Source organism: Aptenodytes patagonicus, chromosome 5 (assembly GCF_965638725.1).
Source record: "Aptenodytes patagonicus chromosome 5, bAptPat1.pri.cur, whole genome shotgun sequence".
Classification (NCBI taxonomy): domain Eukaryota; kingdom Metazoa; phylum Chordata; class Aves; order Sphenisciformes; family Spheniscidae; genus Aptenodytes; species Aptenodytes patagonicus.
Genome location: NC_134953.1, coordinates 57,869,125 through 57,884,843, shown reverse-complemented (window position 1 = coordinate 57,884,843; position 15,719 = coordinate 57,869,125). Strand labels below are relative to the sequence as shown.

Here is a 15,719-nt window from a genome sequence, read left to right as displayed (position 1 = left end):
AATGCAGGAACAGTGCTTGTTCAGATAGTGGAGAAAAAAACAGAGGGAGGGAGAGAAAGGGGTTTCAGACATGGTTCTGTGTGTGTGTCTCTTCTGACACATAAAGCCAGTGGTGCACACATAACAGTCTGTATTTTGTCATACACAAAGGAATCCTGTTTGCAAATCCATTATTCTCAGGCCATCAGATTTACGTTTTCTTAAACACTTTTTTATTTTCAGAAGAATGGCCTTGTATAAACAATGTGAACCTGGGAATTGAGTGTGCATGGGACAGAAATTCTAGGATATGCCTTGCTGCCGTGCTGACAGGCTGTTGGCCAGAGCCAGCTCAACCTGCAGAGACACTGGACCCGTCTGAGGGAGCTGGGGGAGTGGGCCAGCTCCTAGACATGGGGGGTTCAGAGCTCTGAGCCTGGCAGAATTGAGGGTTTGGCTCCTGACATACCTACGTTAAGTTAGAGAGTTTGCCCTCAGCTCCAGATCTGCCCTGAAACCCTGTTGCTTCCCATCACTCTAATTTCAGTTTTAATATTAAACTCTGTTTGTAATGGTTTGTCAGTTACTACTCTCACTGCCCCCCTCAACAGTTTTAAAACAATAACCCAAGATTACAGGATCAACTACGAACTTATCTTTCTAGATAATTTCCAATCTTCTGTTGGGTGCACTAATTACTTGTTCTTGTGCATTGCTGTTTGCAATTTAACTGTAGATTTCCAGTCAGACAGTGATAGTTTTAACCCTACTTTATGGGAGGAGCAGAGACAGCAACGTATGACTGTTGCCTTTGAATTTGAAGAAAAAAAGGAAGAGGAGGAAAATGCAGGGAAAGTTAAGGTAAGTTCTATTTAATTTATTCTGGTATTCACATATTATGGACAGGGTCCAATTTACAAATCTTGAGTTGAACTATTTTTGTGTTCTAAATACCCAGAAAATACTTGTCATCATGTTTCAAGTACAGCAGTTGAGGAAGAATAACGTATCTGTTCTCCCTGAAGTACACATTACCAATTTCTGCTTTTGCTATTGTTGTCTAGCCAGCAAAACTTTGATTTCATAAGTCAGTTCAGGCCCATAACCCTAATGTCAGGTTCCTACTGTGACAGGTGTTTTATCATGAAGACAAAATTAACACAAAATGTTGGGAGACTTAGGATTAATGTCCAACCACCTAGTTCTTTAGAAATATTTAGATCACATAGGGGATTCCATATTCCTCTCAAAGTGGAAGTTGACGAGAGCTTTGCAACTTCATGGAGTTACACAGGAATGTGGTTACATCAATTTTGTAACCTACCAAAAATGAAGATCAAAACATGAATATCCTCCCCCATTTATCTGAAATTAATATAATTCCAGAGTTTTCAATTGAGCCCTTAATCAGTTACATTGTTAGAAGGATATTGTCAGGACCATCTACGTTTACATGGCATGAAAATTTCTATTTCTTGAATAATATAAAGGAACTACCCCAGATCAAACACTTAAACATTGCAAATTTTTAACTGCAGTAGGATACCCAACGTAAAATGTATTGCCAGAGACAAAAATAATATGAGGAGATTTAAATCATATTTTAATTTTAAAATTAACAATACCATTATTAATAGCTATTTAACAATCCATTTAGATCTTGGAAATTTTGGATTTGTCTTTTAATATTTTTCCCAATTAGAAATTTTCATCTAACTCTTGTAACCAGAGATAATGGACTCTGCTGCTTTAGTAAAACAGAAAATGAAGTCAAAAAGCAACCTTTGCCTCACAATAAATAGATTAAACTGAAATTTTACCCCAGATGAACTGCAGATTTATAAGTCATATATGGAAAACAGAGCATCTGGGAGACTTTTATATTGTTCCACCACTTCTTATCAGAATTTTAACTGTAGGTAATATGGCTGTCCAAATGTGCAAAACAATTGAAATATGAACAGAGAAATAGATACTAATTTCTAAGATCATAGAATTTAATTGTATTGTTACTTGCAAGCATTATTTTAAATATTGAAATGTAATATATGAATTATATCACTTAGATAGCCATTTTGGTTTTAATATATTTCAGAACACTATGAATGACTGAAACAAATGTTTCCTTTGAGTAAACTGTTCTTGTAGAAAAAATAAATCCTGCATCCACTGAATGCTATTCCTGTACTTCAGTTCAAATGCTGCCATCTGCTGTATGGAAAACGGGGAGGCAAACGCAGCTGAGACACAGTACCACATTTTCAGGTTTCCTAGAAACAGCACTTAACAAAAATAGCTGGCCTGTGCCCATGCTGTGAGCAGATGTCTCTGTGTGGTGTGATCCCAGGCCCAGGCGTGCCGCACCAGAGCTGTTCAGGATGCAATGGATGCTCTGGTTGCAGTGCTTCTTACCTGGGCTGTTTGCTCATCCCTGGCAGCTGCTGCCAAAGTTGTGGTCTGCGGAGCAGAGTTTGCATTCCCAGAGGTGTGCATCCATCAGCTGCAGTCTCAGCCCAGTCGCAGCAGGACATGAGAAGGGCAGCCTGCGGCCAGTCATGCTGCCAGCGGAAGGAGTGGTTTGTACCATGTGGGTCATCCATGTCCCACAGGGCTGCACCTCTCCGTAATGTTTTGGCTTGGCCATCCAAAGGTCAAGACAGTCTTTATCCTTTGTATCACTGCTCCTTAGTTGTGGAAGAGTCCAACACTAAAATATATTTCCTGGAGTTCGTTCTTACCTGTTCTCCCTCTCATCCATAGAGAGTGGGTATAAACCAATGTTGTAGTACATGAGTCTGTTTCTGCATGAGATTCCTCTATTCCCATATACAATCCAATGTTCCTCTCCTCCATAATGATCCTAACGTCTGCTCATCAGACCAAAACACTAAATTTTGCAGCTGATGCTATAGTTATTGCTTATATAGAGAAGAATTATTAAATGAAAAGCTAAGCAGGGAGCTAGGAGCTGATAAAATATTTCCTCCCATCTGTGTACCTTGAAGAGAGCATCTCTCGTGTCTCACTGTGTGTACACCAGATACCCATGAATACCTGTAGTTTGTAAAAACTGAAGGTAGAGAAGTAATACTGTTCAAACCTGGGAAATCTTGCCAGGCTGTGAAAGGAAAAGATTTTCCACTGAAGGTGTGTGTGGGTTTTTTTCCCTATCATGGAAAACAGCCTTTTCGCCCAAGCCATGAAAAAAATGAGCTGAAAGTCAATTACTATTAATAAGGTAGAAATGCTTGTTTGCATCCTTCTGGTATGTCTGTGCTCTTTCCCAGTAGTGCCAATTCATCTCTATATATGAATGACCATAAAAGTGTTGTAAAGAGCTATTTGACTGAACTGTTCACCAGCCTGTGTTTAGATGCATGCACATGAACTAAAAGCTAGTTGCTGGAATCTTTTAAGAACTTAGTGTGTGTCACTCCATCCATGTGTTGCAACAGGCCTTAGGGAGGATTTAACATGTATGTTTTTAGCAGTTTCACCAGACCTTTATGGGATGAATTTGAAGGTTAACTTAAATTATCAATAGGCATTAACCACAAACATTGGTAGCATTTTATAAAAGCATACATAGTTTTCACTTTTTATCTTTCATAGTTAAAACTGAACTCTCAGCCAACTATATGTTAAAATAGATTTGGTAGTTGAAATTGTTCAATAACTTCTTCCATCAAAAATTTTGAACTTCAAAAATTCTCTTTTCAGGGTCATGCTACTTTTCATGTAGAATTAAACATACAAGAATTGTATTGACAGGGAGTACAGATTTCCTCAGTAATGATAAGTCTAAATCAGTGATGAAAATATCTGCATTCTAGTGGATATCACCTACCACAGCTGCCAGTATTTTTACTGTTTAATATTAATACTCACAGTGATATGAAACTCTTGCTGAAATACCTGTCTATGACTTGTCTATCTCATGAAAGTCTTTCGGTTAATTTTTCCTTGAGTAGTACTTAGTGAGGAATTGCTCTATAACTTGACTTTTAGCTATGTTTGTCTGCAGACCTCACACTTAAATCATGGTCTGAATTTTGTGAAAAAGGAATTGCCTAATTAGGCCACATCTAAATACGATTTCTTTCAACCGTAAATCAACCAGAGCTTTAGTAATGCTTTACAGACTTAATTTATTTTTTCTGTTGAAATTCTTAACATATGACATCATAGTCATACATTTTAACGTTTTATGTTAAAGTCATGTCAGAATCTATTATCCGTAATGTTTATTCTATTGTGGTTCAGAATTGTATGCTAGTATTTCATACAGTTTTATTTTCCAAATCGATCATGCTTTTGCTTCTAAACTATTCCTATCAGCAGACCATATTCATTTGAATCCAAAATTACATTTTTCCTACTCATTAGGAATTTAAAATCCAACAGCTATAATAGTGAGTTATTAAAAGTAAGCTCCCTTTGCTTACCTCACGTACACAATGAGGTGAAAGCTTCTTTGTGGTAAATGATTCCAAATACTTACCACATGGTACATGTGGAGTAATTTCAAATTTCACAGCCTCATAATCGGGAGCAGTTATCCTGACGTGCACAGCTTGCACTGGGAGCTGTAATTTTACTCCACTGAAGAATTTTATTGCATTTCCACCCCAAATTTGGGCCCAAAGAGAGTGGCAGGCTCAGCCAGCACCTTCTACATTTCAGCTGACTGCATTTGGTGGCTGTTAGGTGCATTCGAGTGGCCTTGCTGCTCTGCAGGGTGTGCTCTCTGGTTCACCTTGTGAATCCCAAGCTTGGTGCTTAAGCCACAACCATCTTTCACAGCTTGCACACAGGTGGTGGAGATAGGGCAGGTCTGCAGCATGAAGGATGGAGTGGGGAGGGCAGGAGATGCTCTGTGGAGGAGAGGGAAGCATCTGCCGCAGGCTAGGCTCAAGGGACAGACCTACAAGCTACACTTTCTGCACAGCCCAAGCAGCCTTGCTGAGGTCGTGCTTTGTTTGGATGCATGCTTCAGTTTCCTCAGCATCTCTTCTCATGATGTGGTGTGATGTTCAGCAGACAAAATATGTCTGTAACACAGTAGGGGAGGTATAAGGAGAAGTCAACATCATGTATGTCGCCTTTCAAGCTTGGATCATTCCTGACGTGGTCATTTGCTGCACCGTCTCCTCAGAGCAATTTGCTGATAGTGTAATGTCTTGCCAGATGATGAGGGGCGATGTTGTCCATGAGCCTTCTCAGCCACTCTTCCCCTTTCACTCAACCCTGAGATTTTCTAGAATTGTCTTCAAATTAGGATTGCTTTGGACTTGGGAAATACAATGTTTCTCTACTTCCGAGTGATAAAAATTATAAACTTAAAATGTGGAGTTTTCTAGAAAATCCGTAGGTCTGTCAGTTAAAGTACTATTCAGTGTGACTTTTCTGTAGTGGTTTGAGTCTATTTTCCTGTACTTTCTGTATAAGAAAAGAGTAAGATACACTTGAGCACATGTATGTACATTATACATCTCAAAGAGCAAATAGCTCCCAGTAGATCAGATTCTGTTCTCAGCTGCCGTAGATAATTCAGATTAATTCAGTACACTGAACATAGCTAAATTAATTCTGCATTTACACCAGTATTGTTTTGAAAAAGTGTGATTTAATACGTCAGTACTCTCAAGTGAAGTGTAGAATTAAAATACAATACTCTCACAGGGTAAAAGGTAGGCTTATAGGGAACCATTCCCATCCATTATTTTATGTCACTGAAATTCCATTATAGGTTGATATAGTGTAACTGAGAGCAAATTTCAGTGCAAAAATTCATGAAGATAGCTCTATGTAACACATTACCTCAAATAGATTAATTAAAAATTTGAGGAATTTGCACTTAGCCATAGTACTGTAACCATGGTTTTAGTTTGCATGCTGTTTTCATTTTGTATTTGTGCTTTAATTCTTTTTATGAATGTTCAGGTTGAAATAAATCTAAAACGTTATCCCACTCCATACCCGGAGGATTTAAAGAATATGGTAAAATCAGTTCAAAATCTGGTGGGCAAAACAAGCCATGGAGTACGGCCTGAGAACTCAACACCAACTGCGAACAGTGAACAAACTGTGAAAGAAAAGTATGAGCACAAGTGGCCCATGGCACCAAAGGAGATTTCAGTGGAGGTAATGTAAAAGGATCGTTGTTCCTCTCAAGAGTTTGAGATGGGGTTTTAACATAACTCCATCAAATGATATTCTGCATCTGCTGTGAACTTCATACCTAATAGTTTCTAGTTTCATTCCGTAAAGTTAATTTAGTTTCATACTGAGTTGCTGTTTTTCCCAATACTACTGAGTTTATCAGACTGAATTTTTGGTTTTAAATCTAACTAGATCTGAATTTTGGTATTGATATATACAAGCACTCTCCTAAATTTTAATGGTATGAGAGACTTGCATATTAGCAGGAAAATGGACCTGATCATGATTTACATTTCAGACTTAAGTAAGTGTATTTCTGCGTCAAATATGTTAATGACAAATCAGTTTGTTCTGTCTGACCCTATGTTTTGGTTTAACCCCAGATGGCAACCAAGCACCACACAGCCACTTGCTCACCCTCCCTCCCCGCCCGGTGGGATGGGGGAGAGAATTGGAAGAGCAAAAGTAACAAAACTTGCATATTAAGATAAGAACAGTTTAATAATTGAAATAAAATAAAATAACAATAATAATAATAAATTGTAATGAAAAGGAAAACAATGAGAGAGAGAGAGAGAGAGGAACAAAACCCAGGAAAAACAAGTGATGCAACTGCTCACCACCCGCTGGCCGACGCCCAGCCAGTCCCTGAGCAGCAGTCACTGCCCCCCAGCCAACTCCCCCCAGTTTATATACTGAGCATGATGTCACATGGTATGGAATATCCCTTTGGCCAGTTTGGGTCGGCTGTCCTGGCTGTGCCCTCTCCCAGCTTATTGTGCACCTAACCTTGCTTGCAGAGTATGGGAAGCTGAAAGGTCCTTGACTTATTATAAACACTGCTTAGCAACAACTAAAACATCAGTGTGTTATCACTTACTCTCATGCTAAATCCAAAACACAGCACTATGCCAGCTGCTAGGAAGAAAACTCTATCCCAGCCGAAACCAGGACACCCTACTATGCCATTAGGTTCTGCTTCTTCTATTCACATTACGTGTAGTAGATAGCCAATTTACCTTGTCAAAAGTTAATGAAGTCAGCAGGAGCGCTTCTTCGAGTGCAGGGAACTTTAGATCAGGCACCCCCTGAATAGCGACTTACAATGAGTTGCAGTATCTAGCCCTTAATATGTTTGCCAGAAGTGGGTCAGTATGCATAGTAACAAAGTCTTCTATTCTAACATCAATACAGTCACTGAAAGGTAAATTCTTACATACTGCAGTCTTGTGCAAAGCTGTTACAAATAGCTGAAGCTTGATCTCAGAGGGCATCTACTCATTATCATTCACACTAACGACTTACTTTGTGCAGGCACAATTTATAAATAAGGGAAATCTCTTACCCTGGCAGTATGTACTAATAGTTTATAAGCTTGGACAGGTCTACAAGAATACCAGCATTCTTGAAAGTCTTTGTGAAGTCTTAATGTTCAAAAGAAATAAATGAGGAAAAAAAATTATCATATTATCTTTTCACTCCTTTGTTATTTAAATATTATGATAAATTCATTGTCCTTGAAATAACCCTGTCTCTGGCTAGTTGTGTATGCATTAATTTTTCTTCCTCAATTTTCCGTATCATTAACACAGATTGGCTGTTCTTACATATTCAGCAGTCACTGTAGCTGCTCTGTCAGTACTGTGTGTTTTATTTACAGTTAAATATATTCATTTCTTAAAAAAAAAAACAAACAAGTTTTCTCTTAAAATGGCTTCAGAAGACTTTCTTCAAATCTAGGCACAGGTTCGATTAGTACTTCAAACTAAAATATTTAAGTTAAATCATTCATGTTTTTATCTAAATCTGAAATTCCACCATTATTCCTTTTTACTCATTAAATTATTTCTTACTGTGTAAATCTGGCCTTTGAACCAACTTATGTTTTGTGGCATGAGTATTGACATGTTCTGCTGTTGTTGCTGAATACATACAATTTGTTTTGTATCATCTAGCTTTTGAACTTGAATATTCTTAATAGCTTTCTGCGGGTTTTAATTATCCCTACTGTGAACACACATATTATCTATCTGGAATTTGAATCAATGTTGTCTGACAAAGACATTAGGTGTTTGGTCTTGTAGCTGTGTCTGGTGACGCAGGCTTCAGAACTAGGCAGCTGTACTGGTTTAGTTGCTGTTAAACTAAATGTTGTTAAACTAAAATGTTAACATCCCAGTTAACTGAGCCACAGCAGAGAGTCCTGTGAGTATGCAGAGCCCAGTGAAGCCTCCATTATGGAGGTGTAAGGAAGGAGTAAATGGCAGCAACACCATAAAATACTGCAGTTACTCTGAAATGCCTGTGTGACCACATACTGTGTTCTACCATAGAAAAAGATGAAGACAAATTTCATTCTTACATTTCATTCTTTGATAAAAATGCATTCACTTTTGCAACAGAAAAATAATCATCTCTAGTTTTTCTGTGAATGTAGATGAACTGTTAATTGCATGAGCATCACAAAAACCACTCTATAAAAATAGTTGAATTGCTGAAGACCCTGCGGTAATTCCTGAAGTGCAATTAAATAATGTGATTGCAATTTCCTAGTTAATTTTCTACCACAAGTAACTGATGTGGGTGCATGACTATTTCCATCATATCAGTGAAGATGTATTTTTCATCTTCTATTATTATAATAGTGAAGATGGTGGAACTTTTTCAGATTTTAATTTCCCTAGTACTTAGTCAAGACTAGTAACACAACTATCTCGTCAACTCAAGAAAAGAAAAAAAAGTGTTCTTGTCATTCCTACAAATAATGACACTGGGAAGATTTTATGGCCGTAAAGCAGGATGATGTATACATTTTACTCTCTTTGGCTTCCTGCATGAAGATGAAGAAGAGGTATGGGAAACTGTAGAAAAAGTGTGAATGATTTTGTGAACAATATTAGCATGATTTCAGTTGTAACACATTAAATAAAACATAATTAGGCTCCATTTGCTTTTCAGATAATTAGGAGACATGATCTCAAGCCTCAAGTTAAAATACGGTTTGAAAATGCAGGTGTGTTCTGATATAGATTTAGACTAAAGACAGTTTCTAATAACAAGGTAATTTAATTTCAGGTGCAATGCTCACTATTTCATCCTCAGAGGCCAGATAAGCTGTTTTCTTTTCTGATCTCTTTTGGGTTTTCTTGCAATTAATTTACACGTCTCTTCACAAAACTGTTTCTAAATAATTAAAGGGACCATCTGAAATGAGTAAGAAGCTACATTTCAAATCCCCTGTATCATCCTCCACCTTCAGTTATAATAAGCAAACAATTTCTTAATGAATCATCAATTAAAATAAACCTCTTCATTGTCCTAAGTAATTTTGAAAGATGTGCATTTTGGACAAAAAGAAATCTGGGATAACTTAGTGTATTGTGTAGCTTTTCTGTGAGAAACAATGAGAAATACCACAAATCAGCAATTAAGACCTTTATACTTAATATTCTTGATATGTATGAATTGACAAATAAACTGGAAATACTTCTATATAACTCTCAGGTCTGGATTAAAAAAAAGTCTTTTCTAGTCCAACCTACAGCATTCCATCCTTTGTGTTCATTCCTAGCAGGTTTATTAATACTGTGTAAACAGGAGAGATTGTTACTCTTTGAGTGATCCGATGCAGATGCAGATGCTAGTGCTAACAGCTAGAAAAATACCACCTCAGCTGTATTGGATCTTCTGAGACCTTCATCTCATCTCAGTCAAAATAAGACCTCAATCCTTTTAACTTCTGACTTTGTTACTGTGTGGCTTTGGTTTTGGGTTTTTTTTTTGGTGAGTGGGGGTGGAGAAGAGAGTTCTTTTTGTTTTGTTTTTAGTGAAAGTTTCAGAGACTGTCTTAAAAAGATCATCTTGCCTTTTCAGGAAGACTTACACACTTTTATTTCCCCCAGGGTGCCTGGCTTCAATTGATTCAGTTGATGTGTCCATTGTGGGAGCTGTTTTCCACTAATGAGATGCACAATGACAGTCTCTCCTGATTGGGAGAGGAATATATGCTAAAGATTTTTGGTTTGTATCTGCATGAAGCCCATACCTTGATAAGCTCTTTGCAACAGAATTACCTATATTCTACCAGGAGTCAGAAATACCTTCATTATAGAGTTTTTGGTTTCTCCGTGGCACAAAAGATCTTTATTGAGGTTATGACCTTGGTGCCTTCTTATCAAAGGAGAACGGAGGTAATGGTTTACTCATCTGGAGGTCTGACTCACAAGAGACCTTTCTTCAGGTAGGATGTCAAATGTCTTAAAGTTCATTTTGAGTTACTTTGACTTCTGCCTGACCTTATCTAAGTGTCTGGATTGGAGGGGCATTATTCAGGGCTGCCTCCAAGATAAAGCGTACCTTCCATAAAATCAGTCCAAGACATCACTTGTCCCCCTGAGGCTACTGCTCTGTCCGTCCCCACCTGCCTGAGGACTCAGGAGGTGCAGTATTACATGTCTGGACATGGCACTCTGTACAAACTCATATACACAGGGCACGTAGCCCTGGTTTATGTTTGATGGACCATGAAGTGGCTTTTTTGCAAAAGGCCTGAGACTCTCTCTATTGGCAGCAACCTCTGTGAGATGTATGCAGTTGGGTGTACTTCATCTAGATAAAGAGCAACAGAAGCTTGTTTCCTCCAGAGATGGGAAAGCACAGAGAGTGCAATTCACATATCGGGCTGTTGTAACTCAGGGCAGTACTGAGACTTCTGTCCTCACACTGAAGACCACATACAGAGCTGGACAAGAGCCTCTCCATGGTTTATAACTGAGGATGATGTTAAAAGGTCTCCCATCCTCTGCAGTACAGGACTGACGACTGGTCGGGTAAGCATCAGCAGTTTATCTTTGCAGAATCCTGACCATGTCAGCCATAAACCATATGGCTTAGCCATATGAGATTAAACTACTGCAAATGGAAATTTTCATTCTAAAATATGTCTTTGTAGGCTGGGGATCTCTAACTTTGATTTCTTTGGTGATAGGTAGTTCTGGTCAGTTCTTGGATGCGTGCCCTTGGCTGTATTTCTGATCACCTGAATAGGCAAGGTTAATGTGTGCATTCCTCCAACTGCTTGCCGGTCCACTGGACTGCAAGACAAAGAGACACATGGCAGAAACAATCATTATGCCCTACCTGCAGATGACAACTTTTTTCCAGGATCTACTATGTCTTTCCATGTGGAGTCCCAAAAACTACCTCTGTCCCAGTCCGTTCCTCATGTTCTTATGTCTCCTTTTAAAGCTCTATCATATGTCTGAGATTGCCTGCTGGAGCTGAAAAGGTGAGAGCTCATTGCATCAGTGCTGTAACGTTGTGCTGGCTGCTGTATCACCTCTGCAGGTAGGAAGTGAGTTGGGGTTCCTTTGTTCTCCCACTTTCAGATTCTATATCCACATTCAGAAGTTTTCCTTCCACCGGTTCAGTTATATATTGTATTAACATCCTGTTTGGGACAATCTTCAGATCTAATGGCTACTGAAACTGGCCTTTCTGGAAGCTGCCACTGCAGCCACAAGAGTGGGAGAGATTTAGGAGCAGGTGGAAGATCCTCCACTCTGCTTTCTTCTGGGATAATCCCATGTTTTGGGGTGACTCTCAGTGCATTCCTGGTTTGGTGACTGAATTTTATTTAGATCAGTCTGATAATTGCTAGCTTAGGCAGCAAAATGTCCAGAACTGTGACTGCCTTTCACATGCTGAGCTTCAGATAGAATTTGTTTCATGATTTTTGTCAGGAGAAGACTATTTAGTGGGACTTTACAACTATTGACGTCCAGGGCTGAGAGGTAGAAGTACTGCCATTTTCTGTGCAGAGACTGTAACGTGGGTAGGTGGCTCAGCGAGGCTTTGTTACAAAACTGCACCACTAACTGTGATTCTCAGGAAAGATGTCTATGCCTCAGTTAGCCTTGCTTGTATCTAGGGATATTCTGACAACTATCTGGTCGCATTTGTTCCTACACTTTCTGTGATCTCCTTTATTCTTTCATTAAAGTTTTAGTAAAATCTGGACCGAGTCACATTTGCCTTAATCCGTTTATTTCTTTGCTTCTCCTTTTCTTTATAGCCAGCTTGTCATTCTTCAGGTTGACCTAGCCTTCTCCAGTTTAGAAGTGCTACCAACCCTTGATGTATATTTAATTGTTCCTCTGGAATAGATCCATCATTAATCATCCTGCACTCCTCTGCCTTGTGCGTGCTGCATCTGGCCAAAGCCCCGGTCTGCTCTATTTGGACGCTTTATATTCTTTGCAAGCAGACTCAGAGTTAGGTTATTTTAAAAATTCCATCTCTCCAGATTATAATTTAATGTTCTTGTGTTGTCAGCATGAATAATTGGTGATATTTCTCTTTCCCAGTTATTTTAATGGTTTTTACCATGTATTTTCTCTTGGGAAAGAGCTCACCATATTTTTCTGTCCTCTACCTATATCTTTCTCTGGTTGGTCCTGAGGAATAAATTCTGACACAACACAATTGCATTTATCTCTTCCCTTTGTTCTTGCAATTGGTCGTTTTGATAATACTTTTTTTTTCTCCCTATTAGTGACCTTTTTGTTCTTGGGCTTGTAAGAAAAAAGGTCCTCTTAAACAGAGTAGAATTAAATGGAATATGATTTTGGTTTTTTACAACATATTTCACTTTCATGGCATATTCACAAATGCCGGACTAGTTCTTTCAAAAGTGTACTGGTTTTGTTGGAATAGCTGGAGTAGGGGCTAAAAAGAAAAAAAAAAGGATATAAAATAGAAAACTTCATAAAATCATGCACCTGAAATAAAAAAACTGTGTTCATCATTATGTCAAAAATGGAACTGCTGGTTCTTCCTATCTTACAGCAAGTAGTTTTATTTTAAGCTTATAGCTTTTGGAATTTTCATGGCACAATATTGGGATTCTAGGTTCAAGATAGAGAAAATAAAGAATTCGAAAAGAGTCACCTGTCTGATACAGACAACACTCATAAATCGACTCTGGAAATCCCAGACAGGAAGGAGAAAGAAGAGCATACAAAAAGCTCAGAGGTACAACAAGAGACTTAACATGCACCATGCTTCAAAGGTGGAGAATTTCACACTCTGCAAATGCTATGCACTTTTTTATTTCTCAAAAAATGTTTTTGCATAAGTTTGTTACACTGCACTAGAAAATGATTGTGCTGCACTGGAAAAATGCTGTTGCACTATTGTTAGCTTTGAGTTGTATGTACATCACTACTGTTATGTAAGAAATATCATACACAACAAGGGATCTCTGCATGTGAAAGTAGTTTAAAGTCTTGAATGTATTACACCGTGTAAGAATCAGTACATAGCTATATGTACGCACTGAGGGCGTTAATTAAATGGGCTGTGAAGGTACCTGTTCTTTGCTGGTTTGGTATGGTGCTACCTCCAGTAGAACACCAAATACAGAAGGATTAAAATATCTGTTGTGTAGATACAATTACATTCTTCAAGGATAAATCACATGGCAAATGCTTCTACAAATCTCTGTTTCCACTGTTGCTACAAAAAGTAGTTAATGGAGAGTAAACCTCTGAAAGTTTTCTCCTTATAAGTAAAAGCAAGTAAATGTTAAAAATATTGTAGCATTTTACATTTTAATAATGTGGTTTTGGTTTTGGTACTCCATTTTAAATTGTTTCTCTAAATATTACATCTCTTTCCTTTATTGACTTCACTCTGCAAAATCACTGGAGTACCTTTAACAACAAAATGTCAGGGTACAGAGGTCTTCATAGTGTCTCCATTAGTGTAAGTTCCCTCCTAAATATGTTTCTCCTATTTCCTTCTTCATTTATACTACTAATTATTGATTTTCTCCTAATATCTCTCCAAAACTTCCTCTTTTTCACTAGATACTCTCCTTCTCCAGCTTCCATCCTCTTTATGAAATCACAGCTCATCCTCTCACTTCCGAGATGATGCATGTTTCTTGTACCCCTCCCCACAAGGATCTTGACTGGCACTGGCATGACTTTCCAGTGTTGCCGTGCCCATCTTATCAGTTCCCTTTCCATTTCATTTCCCTGAGCCCATGCACCAACACCCACAAAGTGGGTTTCCCATATTGCTCGTTCTTCCCGTTCCCTTTCCTTAAGTCCCCTCCTGAGGGCAGGGTTACCAGTATCATTCCTCCAGTAACTGTCATCCCCTATCCTGTCTCCCCAAGACACCTATCTTCAGGTCAGTGTCTTTCTCATTTCTGAACTTCCTTCCAGGGTTAAGAAATGCCATGGATTCCCTGTTTGTGTCTTCATTCCCTTCTAGCTATCCTATGAGCCTAATTTAAATGTCCTAATTTAAAATATCTCTTTCTAAGACTACATGTCACTTTCTTTCCACTTTTTAACCCATGTTATTTCCAGTATATTTCCCGTTGCTGGCTAGAACAGCAAAATAGTTGTGCAGGGCAGTCTTTGAAGGTCAAGATTTGCTGAACTCTCAATGAGAAGTTTATGAAATCTGAATCATTTTAATTTAGCAAAAAACTCTTCAGAGACAAAGTCATTTTAATTAAATATAGCTATAGGGACAGTTGCATCTATGGAAGGACTTCTGCCACGAATAAATGAATGAGGAATACTTACTCCTGAAATAAGAAGTAATTGTTCATTCTAAATTTTTATTTATTTCTACTGGCAGCTTGCATTTTTGTGACCTTTACTTCATCAAAAATGTTTACATGGCTTTGATGTTTCTTGCAAGTTCCATCTGTTTTGTCCACATTTTCAGAATGAACACATCACCGTAATTTTTACAAGTATTTAAGTAGGACTAATTAGAATTTTCAGCTGAGAAATCAGCATGATTAGACACTACCCATATGGTGGGGTTTTGGTGCGTTGTCACATTCATGAAAAGAAGGCTGTGAAATATTTGTTCGTTGCAGTTTGAAGTGGATTCTGTTTCCTATGTTTACTCTACATTATTATATTCCTCAGGATGCCTTTGGACATCCTGCCAGTGAGATGAGGATAGGGGAACTTCGTCCTTCCATGCCAGAGACTCCGTTGTACCCACCCAAACTCGTTCTTTTGGGTAAAGAGAAAAAAGGTACTAACTCAGCTTAAAACCTTTTAGATGAAAGCATATGTAATGTACACAGATAGACACATTACTTCAGATGTTCTACACTTCACTCTGATTTTAAAACATATTGCATGCATATTTGTGCACATGTGTATATATATCCATAGTATCAATTTAAAAATGCATTTTTCTGGAGTTTAGTTTTCAAATACCACGTTCTGAAAACGTTTGCTGTGTTTCGTTTCAGAATCGACAGATGAGTCTGAAGCAGATAAGATCCATTGTCTGAATAACAGCGTTTCCTCAGGCACTTACTCAGACTATTCCCCTTCCCAGGCTTCCTCAGGGTCCTCCAACGCGCATGTTAAAATGGGGTCCTTGCAGACAACGGCTAAAGAAGCAGTGAATAACTCTTTGTGGGGGAACAGGTGTTTCCTTTCTTTCTTAACACAGCTTCTGGTTGCCTTTCATCTTATGTTGTCATATGCATTCAAAGTGATCGTATGCTATCTGTTAAGGCATTCAATTAAAAAAAT

General features: G+C 38.3%; 1 protein-coding gene across 4 annotated transcripts in view; it reads left to right on the top strand.

Annotated features, from left to right (window-relative positions):
* The window catches only part of LRRC7 (leucine rich repeat containing 7), a 190,520-nt gene that overhangs the window by 143,220 nt on the left and 31,581 nt on the right, over positions 1-15,719 (top strand). For 2 of the 4 annotated variants that reach the window (XM_076339950.1, XM_076339954.1), the window contains exons 15-18: positions 716-840; positions 5,923-6,123; positions 15,096-15,207; positions 15,431-15,611. In XM_076339950.1, coding sequence (XP_076196065.1) covers positions 716-840; positions 5,923-6,123; positions 15,096-15,207; positions 15,431-15,611 — 619 coding nt within the window. Of the gene's footprint in view, positions 1-715; positions 841-5,922; positions 6,124-13,050; positions 13,174-15,095; positions 15,208-15,430; positions 15,612-15,719 lie in introns of all 4 variants that reach the window. The other 2 variants (XM_076339955.1, XM_076339951.1) reach the window with 2 other exon arrangements.